Genomic DNA, 11,809 nt, shown 5'->3' with positions numbered 1-11,809 from the left:
ACACACACACACACACAGACGCATGGGAGCACACACACACACACACACACACACACACACACACACACACACACACACACACACACACACACACACACACACACACACACACACACACACACAGACATACATTCACGCAAGCACGCTAACACACACGTACATGCACACATGTCAACAGAGACTTCATTGAATTTTGGAAGGTAAACATATGTTCTCCTCCCTGTGTGCATGTGCCTCCAGCTTGTGTATGGATATGCATGTGTTTTTGTGTGTGTGTGTGTGTGTGTGTGTGTGTGTGTGTGTGTGTGTGTGTGTGTGTGTGTGTGTGTGTGTGTGTGTGTGTGTGTCTGTGTGTTTGTCTTCGCTGGTGACAACAACTGCCATGACACTGTAGTATTTATAATCTATCCCTTATATTTCCCTGATTTATTTTTTGCTTATACATTTTCTAGACTTTTGGGATCTTTATTTAAACATAAACAATTGAAGAAAGTATGTTTAACATCCAGACATCTTTTGAATATTATACACAACATTATATCCAAAGACATTCTACGCATTCACGTAGCAATACAAAACTGTCCAGAGTGTTTCTGGCTTGAGGTTTTAGAATATAGAACGTGTAGGTGTACTGTTGTGTTATCCACATCACTTCAATACCTGTTCTGTAGAGTAGAGAAGCAATACATGACAAAGTTAGGCCAAGTCTGATGTTAGATGGTGCTGGCATCAACTGTAGTTTGAATGGTGGCAACTGGTTTAATTTATTGTGTGTGTTAACTGTGTAAAAAGTCTCACATCCAAGAAATGTGTCGCTCCAATTCATATGTTTTCCAACATCTGTGTCCTCCTGAAGCAACAAGGCTTATTCAGTTGTACCATGGCTAGCATACGTCGGAAAATGACACAGCAGGGAATAGAAAAAGGTGCTAGTGGCTTGTAGATTTTGTCCTGCTGCATTTTAACAGCTAAAAACAGGGTGATAAATTTGCAGCAAAAACAAAGACCTCTTGGTTGACAGACTGTTGAATATCTGCCACTTTGTCCTCCCTCCCATCATCGGACATGTTGATATTCAAGCTGTTAAATCTGCAGTATGTCCATCTGTGCAGTTCTGTCTCAGAAAGGCCTCTGAAGAACCGTTCTCCCGGAATGAAGGGATAAGTTGGTGTTACAACAAGAGCCAGATGGAGCAAAATAAGTTGCCGGTGGGCATTGAGGAGGGGGTTATTTTAATATAACCCAACTAAATCTACAATTGATATTAATGCCTAAGGAGTAAAGAGTGGCGATGATCACTAATTAACAGGCCGTTCAGGGTGTGTGTGTGTGTGGGGGGGAGCTGAGGTGAAGGTGTGGGTTAGGGATAGGGTGAATGCATATATGCATGACAACCCGGGTTTTTCCTGCACCACGAGGTGTGACAGCCCCCGCAAAACGATGTGTACGAGACGCCCGACACACAGGAAGCCGTGCGGTTCTCACTTCTCGCACCGGCAAATACCAGACTGCAAGCTGTCATAGTTTCCATACACACACCGAGAGAGAGAGAGAGAGAGAGAGAGAGAGAGAGAGAGAGAGAGAGAGAGAGAGAGAGAGAGAGAGAGAGAGAGAGAGAGAGAGCATAAGGCTAACCACTTTGCTGTGTTTAAACAGCCAAGTTTGACACACAGCAAAGTTTGACATTATCTGGTGTATTTTGGGACACCTGCACAAAATGAGACACAAAGCCACACTGTGTCACAGGTTTCCGGCCTTTGACATTAAGAAAGGTAGAGAATTAAACTGTACCTGAAACAACTGAACCCTTCATTTGTCGTCATGCACTTATAGTTACTTTATCGTATATATAGTTTATATAGATGAGTCAGGAGTCAGAAGTGGGCAAACCTAAAAATAATATATTTTTTCAATTAAACAAAAAGATCTGTTGATTAATTTAGTTACTTAGTTCAAAAAATTACTTTTAAATGTTGTTTCATTCTATTCTCCATCAAATTAAGTAATACTGACAATAAGACCCAAAATAATGGTTTCAATTTAGAAGATTGTTTTGTTGCCTCTAATTAGTATTAATGTTGTATCCCAAATGTTGTCTGTTTAGTTAGGCAATAAGATATTGTAGTCCGAACAAGAATGACACCACCCTCAAGTCACCATACAGACTAAACCAGTTGTGTTTATACAGATATCAATTGTTAAGGCTTCACCCATTGTTCTGAGATGACTTTCTGTCTATTTATGTGGGCTGATAAATAACAAGTGTTATTGTTGTTTTCATTGAGAGTTATGAATCTTACATCGGTAGCAGTGTTTATATGAACACTGTAGCTTGTTTCTAACAATAACATAGCATAATACCTAATGGCCTATTATCATGTCAAATACATCTGAAAACATGACAACCTGAGTTATTAGACATGTGTTTTTCTTCACACACACAGACACAGACACACACACACACACACACACACACACACACACACACACACACACACACACACACACACACACACACACACACACACACACACACACACACACACACACACACACACACACACACAGACACAATTGCTTGTCCATTTACCCTTCATTGCAAATGAAACAAGAGTAGCTGAGAACTCAATTAGGATGGGCTTTGATCAGCTGTCCGCTTAAAAATAACCATCTCTACAGAGCTTTAAATAGCAGTTGTAAATGTGTGTATATTGTTCCAGATTCCCAAGGAAGATGAGGAGAAAGTTTGAGGCCAGAATGACCCCTTCCTATGTAATATTTCCGTTTGATCCTCTTTCCAATCGTGCTATGGGTTGACTATTACATTAATACTAAATAAGTCAATATAAACATAGTAGTAGCAGTAGCCATATTCTACTATAGGTCTTACCTAATATACAAAGTAAAGTAAATTAATAGTCACTCACAACAGATTGCCTATAGCAAGAAGACCACCACCCACTGCGCATTGTCATTGCAAAACGCAGTTATGCCTCATCATGCATCATGTGTGCTGTGCCTACTTGTTTCAGTTAGCAGGTGTTTGCAGGCAGCAGTGTGAGGGCACCGTCCGTTTGGATCGCGACCGGTGCGACTTAACGGTGTGCATTAAACGACGGCGCAAACACCACGGCGTCGCTTATTCACTCATCTTTCCTCAATTCGCTCTAGCAGACGTTTGATTGGCTGCCAATGACATCATGCTCTCGCACACGGGACTCTCCAGCACCGAACGCCGTTCAATTGACAATCCCCGCCAACCAAAGACGATGACGATTCGACAACAACCCTCCCATCACTGGTCTGGCGCTCACTGTATGCCGCGGATGAATTGAATATTAATGAAGCCGTGGATTGGTTAGTATACGTGTCAATCCCACAGCGGGACTTCTGTAGGTTGTCCGAGTTCCCTCAGTATTATTACTGGGGGAGCCACCGGGTAAAAGTCAAAATGTTGCCCATCTACATCACCGGGACGAACTGAACAGAGGCAGCGTTTTTCCGCGACGGGGAATAATATCCGTTTATACTGCACGCAAGGCATAACACAACGTTGAAGAATAATGTAAGTAAACTTTTTTTTGTAATCTTTGTATCCCTATGTGGCTGTCCTGTTTGGGTTGATAAATGAGACACACAGCATATACCATGTAGTCCTCCACATAAAAAACATTCAATGAATTTCAAGTGTTTCCATTAAAAAATCTGCACTGAGCTAATACTTAAAGATGTTTTAAAGGCGGTTCATCATTATATCGTCGCTATAACGCTAGTGTCAGTGATAGCCTACCTTCTCATCATGAGTGAGATAAAAAGGGATATATAATTAAGCATCTCTACTGAGAAAAGCACAATTTGTTTGCCGTCCTGCTGTTTCTGTGAGGATACACTCACAGGATAAGCAAATCCAGACGGTCCCAGCCATCCTATTCCCAGCACGTTCTCCTGCCGGTTTCTTCAATGAATTTGCCATGAATGATATCCTGAGCCGAGCAGCACACTGCACGTCTTCACAGACAGCGATAGTCATCACTGGCAACGCTCGACTCGTGCCTTTTACATGATGCAGACTGCGAATGCTGTCTTTGTGGGTTTATTGTTTTTATTTTTTTGGGGGGGGGATATATTGGTCAAACGGTATTCAACGTTTGCAAATCCTTCGACTTTCTGTCGAGGGAGAGACTGAACTGCGGCGTAGCGTTGATGCAGTATATTATGTCGCTTTTTTTTTTGGTGTATAATTTTCTTTGGTCACACACTATTTTGCTGATATTGAACTGTCCACATAATTGGGATGCTAAGTGTAGTATAATTAGCCATTCCATTTGTAGCAAAGAATCCCATGAATTGCTTAGCCTTTGATGGCATTCAGCCCTAATGTCATTCTATATCAGTAATTACATTCTAATTATTACCTTCAACTTGGGTGTTGCCCTTTGGGGTAAAGTACTACAAATATTTGCTTACACTGCAACTGTTAGATGTAAATTGGGAGAGATGTTTCAATATACTATGCTTTTGGCTGAATCGTTTTCAGCCACTTTCACTCCCCTAGGTCTGTGCCTCCATTCATGTGGTCTTCTCTCACCCTCTCCACAGTGTCTAGCCACAACCTCATCCCGTTGTTTGCCTCCTGTTGTGCTCTCCTGACAGTGCTGCGTTGACTTCTCCGTGTCCGTCCCGCCCTCGGCCTTCCCCATGCCTCCATCTCCTCTAGACGACAGAATAGTGGTGGCGCTGCCCAGGCCGGTCCGACCTCAGGAACTCCAACTGCGCCTGGACGCCAGCTACCTGGACGCCATCGCCATCAACAGCGGTGGCGGCAGCGGCAGCACCAGCAGCAGCAGCAGCAGCAGTAGTAGCCGTCGTACCAGCAGCACTAGCATCAGTAGCATCAGTACTAGCATCAGTAGCATCAGTAGCATCAGTAGCATCAGCAGCACCGGCAGCGGCGGCGGCGGCGGCGGCGGCGGCAAGACCATCGTCAGCAGCACCACGCTGGTCCAGATCCGATCGACGACCGATCTCGTGACGTATATGCCCTCATCCAACGGCTCTACGCGCTCCTTGTCGTGTGGCTGCAGCAGTGCCAGCTGCTGCTCCGTCAGCACCTATGAGAGGGACGCACGCGCTCACGCCCACCACGGCCACCACCACGCCCCCAGCCAGGTGAGCGCCAGCAGCCCCAACCTCAGCTATGCGGGGCCGTCCTCCCCCAGCCCGGCGCCCACGGCGCTGGGCAGCCACGGGGCCGGGAGCACCCCCAGCCTCAGCTCCACCGGCCCGCCCCGGGCCCAGCACTCCTTCCGGGTCATCCACCCCAACGAACTGGCCCGGCGGCTGGCCTGCTGCCCCGTGGGCCACCCGGTGGCGGGGCCCCTGCCCGTCATCGTGGACTGCCGGCCCTTCACGGAATACAACAAGGGCCACGTGCGCGGCGCCGTGCACATCAACTGCTCGGACAAGATCAGCCGGCGGCGGCTGCAGCAGGGCAAGGTCACGGTGCTGGAGCTGGTGTCCTGCCGCGAGGCCAAGGACTCCTTCAGGGGGGGGGTCTTCGCGCGCGACCTGGTGGTGTACGACGACAGCACGTCCGACCCGGCGCGGCTGGCCCCCTCGCAGCCCCTCAGCGTGGTGCTGGAGTCCCTGAGGAGGGAGGGCAAGGACCCCATCGTCCTCAAAGGTAGGCCCCCCGGGTCCCGGGTTGTGGGCTGATGTTGGGTGGGGGGGGGGGGGGGGGGGTGGGGGGTGGTGTGGTAGTGGTGGTGCTGGTGCTGGTGGTGGAGGCGGTGGTGGTGGTGATGGGGGTGGTAGTGGTGGGGGTGGTGGTGGTGTGGTGGTGGTGTGGTGGTGGTGTGGTGGTGGTGGTGGTGGTGGTGCTGGTGGTGGAGGTGGTGGGGGTGGTGGTGGTGGGGGTGGTGGTGGAGGTGGTGGTGCTGGTGCTGGTGGTGGTGCTGGTGGTGGTGGTGGTGCTGGTTGTGGTGTAGGTGGAGGTGGTGGTGGTGGTGCTGGTGATAGTGGTGCTGGTGGTGGTGGAGGTGGTGGAGGTGGTGCTGGTGGAGGTGGAGGTGGTGGTGGTGATGGTGGAGGTGGTGGTGGAGGTGGTGGTGGTGGTGGTGGTGGAGGAGATGACAGTGGCTCTTCATTGTGCTGTGTTCACTCCATGTTACCGTTGATGGTGTTCCTACCCAGACATTGGAATGATATTTAACCAATTATTCCAAATCTTGAATTAGCACCACCATTGTAACATATCCCTTCACCATCCTAGTCAGAATCTTGGTCAAAAAGTTCTACACTTTTAAAATGCCATGGTCATGAATCCCAAGAGAAGATATACGGGTAGCACACTGATCTTCACTAGTTTAGTCTACTGGTTCCCTTCTATATAAAAGTAGCAGAAACTTAATTAGGTTTTTCAGCAACATCTTTGTTTGTCCCACGAGGACGCTGCTGTGAAAAGGGTCTATTGAATCAAAAAAAAACATACTTCTCTTTGAGAAAGACTCTAAATCAGTCCAACCCTAACACAACACAAGGGTTAAATCAGTTCCTTGGATTGGATCCACTGGCCAGTGCAACATGAGATAGGTGTAATCCTGGTGCTCAATTGAAGGACATGGGCATGGTCGAAACAATTGAAAATGAATGTGGCTCTGTTGTTGGGTTTTCCTTTAACTTACATTATTTCCATTGTTGTGCATTGTTATCATAAAGGTAAAGGAGTTATAATCACGTTACTTCTAATGTGATTATACCGCCTTTATTTATGCCTCTTGAAGGTGGGCCATGATAAAGGGCGTTGTGCTACTTTTGTTTCTGGTGATTGCCACTCCTAGTCTGCAAAGGGCTCTCAGAGGGCCTGCTGGGAGACGAGGAGCACCAGGGGAGACAGACCCTCTCTTTATAACCAAACACAGTTAATATATCATGGAGCAGATACAGTAGAAAATACTCAGGAAACCCATTAGGACTTCCTGTGGGGGCACATCATTTGACAGTCAATCTGGCAGCCTTCATATACATTAATGTGGATCTATCTAACTGACTGTCTGACACGCATGCATGCACACGCACACGCACACGCACACGCACACACACACACACACTCACACACAGAATCACACATAAACACAAGCACGCACCAACACACAAACATGCAAACACACGCGCGCACACACACACACACACACACACACACACACACACACACACACACACACACACAAACACACACACACACACACACACACACACACACGCGCGCTCGCGCACACACACACACACACACACACACACACACACACACACACTGCACCAGTTTGAGCTGCTTAGTATCCGCCATGCCTTCAGTAGTTTGCAGTGAAGGAGGAGCAGCCGTGGGTAAACAGGGAGCCTTGTGGAGATAGCAGCTCTCTGGGCTGCTGCCATGTCTTTTTTAATCCCTAGTGTGTGTGTTCTTGTATGTGTGTGTGTGGTTGTGTGCATGTGTGTATGTGTTAGAATCTGCTGTGAGAGTGTATGGTTCAGTGTGAGTGCATATATGTTTTTAGTGTGCATGTGTGTAAGATGGGGGGCTTGGCTGTATGAGTTTCTGCTGAATGCCTCCCAGACACTGTCTAGCAGCAAGATCACAGTGCATTGATCATCCTCGTCCTCCTCCCCTCTCCTCTTCCTTCCCCACCTCTCTTCTCTTCCCCCCTTCCCTATCCTTCCCTCTCTCTCTTCTCCTCCTCTCTTCTCTCCTCCTCTCTCCTCCAGTCTCCATCCCTCTCCCCTCCTCTCCTCTCCTTTTCGCCCCTCTCCTCTTCTCTCCTCCTCCCTCCTCCCTCTCCCCTCTTCTCTTCTTCTGTTCTCTTCCTGTCTCTTCTCCTCTCCTCTTCCCTTCTCTTGTCACCTCTCCTCTCTCTTCTCTCTTCCTCTCTCCTCTCTCTTCCCTCTTCCTCACTCACCTCCTCTCCCCCCTCTTCTCTTCTCCTCTTCCTCTCTCTCCCGGCACATGCCTCTTGATGAAGGAGGTTCCTCTGATGTGACTGTTCTCACATCTGTCTCTGTCTGCACTTCAGCACAGTCGAAGGGAGCCGTCTGTAGAAAGCTGCTCTTATACACTGATTTCATTCTCCTGAAAAAACAAAAAAATGTGCTCTCAGCAAATGTTACCATATGAAGCCATCCAATAAGATCCATTTTATTCATGTGCTTCTTATTGAAAGTCATTTTCTAATTGTTAGTGACCCCTTCCCCCCCCCCAGGGCTTCCATTATGGAGAAACACAATATGCAGAGCTCAAAAACATCTGCAACGTTCATGCCTGTATCATGACAATGATGACAAATATGGCACCCTAAAACCCTGTTGAAATGTATTGTTGATTTCTGAAATTGCATTCTACACAACTGAGAATGTTTTCTTGTCTGATGTTACCTACCATGACTTCTCTCATTTGTGCCTATTGTTTATCGTTATTTGTATTTAATATATCCTTGGAATGCAAGTATTCAGTCATTGGTTTGCTTTCAAAATTTGTTGTGGTTTTAAGCAGTTTTGTATATACGGTTGGAAACTGAACTGCATGTGTGTGTGTGTTTGTGTGTGTGTGTGTGTGTTTGTGTGTGGGGGGGGGGCATTCATGTGTGTGTATGGTGCGAGTGGGCCTGGAGCAGAGTGAAGTGGTCATTTCTGAAGAGGAACTGGGCTGCTGGGTTGTGGAAGTGAGTGGATGCTGTGTCTTTCTTCCGCGGGAGCCGGAGGTTGTCAGGGGATATGACAGGGGACACGCTTCACTGTCCTCCTGTTTATTCCCTGTTCATTCCCTGTACATTTGGGACATGGACTTAAGTTATTGTGGAAAAAATCCTCCTCAATGTATTTCTGAATCTCTTAATCATAAAACATTTCAATGAGGTATTATAGTCTCTTAAGAGTGTTTATATAGGGACGAAAGAGTATGGTTGCTACAACAGAGCCCTTATTTGTGGTTTGGCTGTGCTTGCTAGCCAACTGGTGCTCACCCTGTCAGCCTGGCAGTAGTGAGGGTTACCAGTAAAGTTGATCATCTGCATCTTTATTTAGGGGCATTTATTTAGTGCTCAAGATCTTTGTGAAACTATATATATATATTTTAGGTTGATTCCCTGAAAATATATCATTTGACACTGAGAGAGGTTTAACGGAGCATAACTCTAAGCTAACTGATCAAATGAACAGTCCTAACAGTGGAAAATCCGCCTCCACCCGCTTTCCCCAGTAACGCTGCGTCTAGGGCTGGGGGGTTTGCTTCTGCCCTCCACAGAAGCGCCTACGGTAATCATCATGAGGGCGAGGTGCGTGATGTTAGAAGAGAGAGAGAGACAGTCAGGGCTTCATCAGTGGACGGTTAGCCCCAGTTGTTTGCTTTAGGTTATCGGCCGGTGCTGTCGGACAATGTGTGCTTGGTTTGCTATCTGTTGACAGTTGGGAGATCCCCACCTGGCCTAGCAATCAAGGTGACACTCACACAGGCCAATTACTTGCCGCGGCATGCAGCCAACGCTATACTTACAACGTTAACAATACGTGGAGCGACCTGCCCCCTGGCAGAGTACAATGAAGGAGCTGGGAGAGCAGATGATAACAGTTTCAAAGTAGCACCTGATATATTTAATTAACTGAACAAGTGACTGAGGACGGTCTAGCTTATCTGTGTTGGTTCTTCGGCAGGGAGTGTGTGTCTAAATGTTACGTAGGATTGTTATTTATATCTTACATACTAGGGCGTATGTCGTCATATTTATTTGTTTTCATTTATGTTATTAAATGTTTATCTGTATGGTCAATTTACTAGAATTTTCTTTGCTCGAACAGTTAATGTTGTTATAGAAAATGCATAAACCACTCAAAAGATGGGATGCTTGTTTAAGCTTGGCTGCTGAGTTGGCCCCTGAATGAATATTGTAGTCACTTGTGATCGTTGATTTTTTTTTAATAAACAAAATAGGGATTTCCCAGACTTCCAACATTCTTGGGAATTGGTCTTTTTTTGATAAATTCTTTGATTGAACTCTCAACCTGGCTGACACACAGTATAAAGTGAAGCTTTGAATTCCAGGCAACCAACCAGCACACCCTGAGGTTAATACGGAGCATTGCTATGCAGTTGCTATAAGCCCAAGTGAACATATAGGCACCGATCCTAAACATCTTTGTAATGTTCACACCATGGCATCGTACATTTTTTGAACCAAATTCCAAATGGCGACGGGAATGTACTGTCCAAGTTGAGACACAATGGAACATGTGCAACTGGATGTTATGAACCATGTGTTTAAATGGCAAATAATTAATTTCACAAATGAGGCGCTCCCCTGTCTTTTCTCGCCCCCTGTCTGTGTGGGTTTGGAGAAAGCCAGTTGTTCTGCGATATCACAGCATATGCCACTCGCTACATGCTTAGGGCAGTGTGACCACATGTATTTATAGAACGCCTGGAACCTTGTGGGAATTGAACCCCCAACACCGGCAGTGTTAGCTTTAGCACTCTGTCCCAGGGGGCTCAGGGCGGGACAGGAAGGTCTTAAAGGGACACCAGTGGCTGCTGAATAATGGATTGAACTACATTGAAAATGAAATCCAATATTGAAATGTCGAAACGCAATAATTCATATGAAAGCTGTGGGTAAGATTTAAGAGCTATAATTTGAGTTTAATTTGGAAGAAATGCCATAGATATCCGTCATCTGTTCAGTGACTGAAATGTTATGTGAGGATATCGGCTGTGGTCGACTGCTCCTGCCTCAGTCATTGACCGTACTAAACTGTTCCTGGCTCCTTGCTGACCCATGAGGGAATCTCTTCAGGGAATCCATCTTGCCTTTCAATCATACTAGCCTACGTTATCGTAGCATCTCCTCCAGTGGTTGAATGCGACACCTCAACAGGGCGGAAACGTGGGGAGGGGGGGAGGGTGGGCGCCTACCGTTAAGGCTCAGTCCTCGCGGCAGCGTCCCGGGTTTGAATCCTGCCTGTGTTCCTTTGCTGCAGGTCCCTCTCTTCTCTCTCCCAGACCTCCCTGTCTAACTGCCTGTATCTTTGTGAATAAATAAAAAATTGAAAAAGTAAACCTTGAGAAACGTAGGGAGGGAGGCGGTGAGGGAGCAAGGAGACAGGGAGGGATTTTTCAGGTTGTGTTTAGTTTCTAACCCGCCTCCTCTTCTTTCATCTCTCTCTCCATCACAGCCTCAGCTCCAGCCCCTCTTAACGTAATGTCTCCGTTCCTCTGCTCCGTCCGCAGGGGGCCTCCACGCGTTCAGGCAGTGCCACGAGCACCTCTGCGACCACTCGCTGCGGCTCCACGAGGGGCCAAACGGCGGCGGCGGCGGCGGCGGCGGCGGGCCCGGGGCGGCGGCGGCGTTGGCCGGCCACGCCGTCGGGCCGCTGCCGTCCATGCCGGACATCGAGAACGCCGAGCTCACCGCCATCCTGCCCCTCCTGTACCTGGGCAACGAGCGGGACGCGCGGGACCTGGCCATGCTGCGGCGCGCCAACATCGGCTTCGTGCTCAACGTCACCACGCACCTGCCGCTGTTCCACTACGACACCGGCCTGTTCTGCTACAAGCGACTGCCCGCCACCGACAGCAACAAGCAGAACCTGCGCCAGTACTTTGAGGAGGCCTTTGAGTTCATCGGTGAGCAGAACAGGGTTTAGGCACGCTTGTGAAAAAGTGAAACGATTAGCATTTCAGAGTGATTAGCAGGGTGTTTGAGTGTATAAATATGGGTTTAAGAAATCCGGTTTGTTTTATAACATTTTAGAATGGGGGGGAATGTCC

The 11,809-nt window shown here is 47.4% G+C and overlaps 1 protein-coding gene across 2 annotated transcripts in view; it reads left to right on the top strand.

Moving 5' to 3' along the window:
• Nucleotides 1–2,633: 2,633 nt before the first annotated feature.
• The window catches only part of dusp10 (dual specificity phosphatase 10), a 10,495-nt gene continuing 1,319 nt past the window's right edge, over nucleotides 2,634–11,809 (top strand). Inside the window, exons 1-3 of one of the 2 annotated variants that reach the window (XM_030344492.1) lie at nucleotides 2,634–3,565; nucleotides 4,654–5,683; nucleotides 11,270–11,665. In XM_030344492.1, coding sequence (XP_030200352.1) covers nucleotides 4,699–5,683; nucleotides 11,270–11,665 — 1,381 coding nt within the window. In that variant the 5' untranslated portion in view covers nucleotides 2,634–3,565; nucleotides 4,654–4,698. Of the gene's footprint in view, nucleotides 3,566–4,599; nucleotides 5,684–11,269; nucleotides 11,666–11,809 lie in introns of both variants that reach the window. The other variant, XM_030344491.1, reaches the window with a different exon arrangement.

Source organism: Gadus morhua, chromosome 21, assembly GCF_902167405.1.
Source record: "Gadus morhua chromosome 21, gadMor3.0, whole genome shotgun sequence".
Lineage (NCBI taxonomy): Eukaryota > Metazoa > Chordata > Actinopteri > Gadiformes > Gadidae > Gadus > Gadus morhua.
This window is presented reverse-complemented; position numbering and strand designations above follow the sequence as displayed.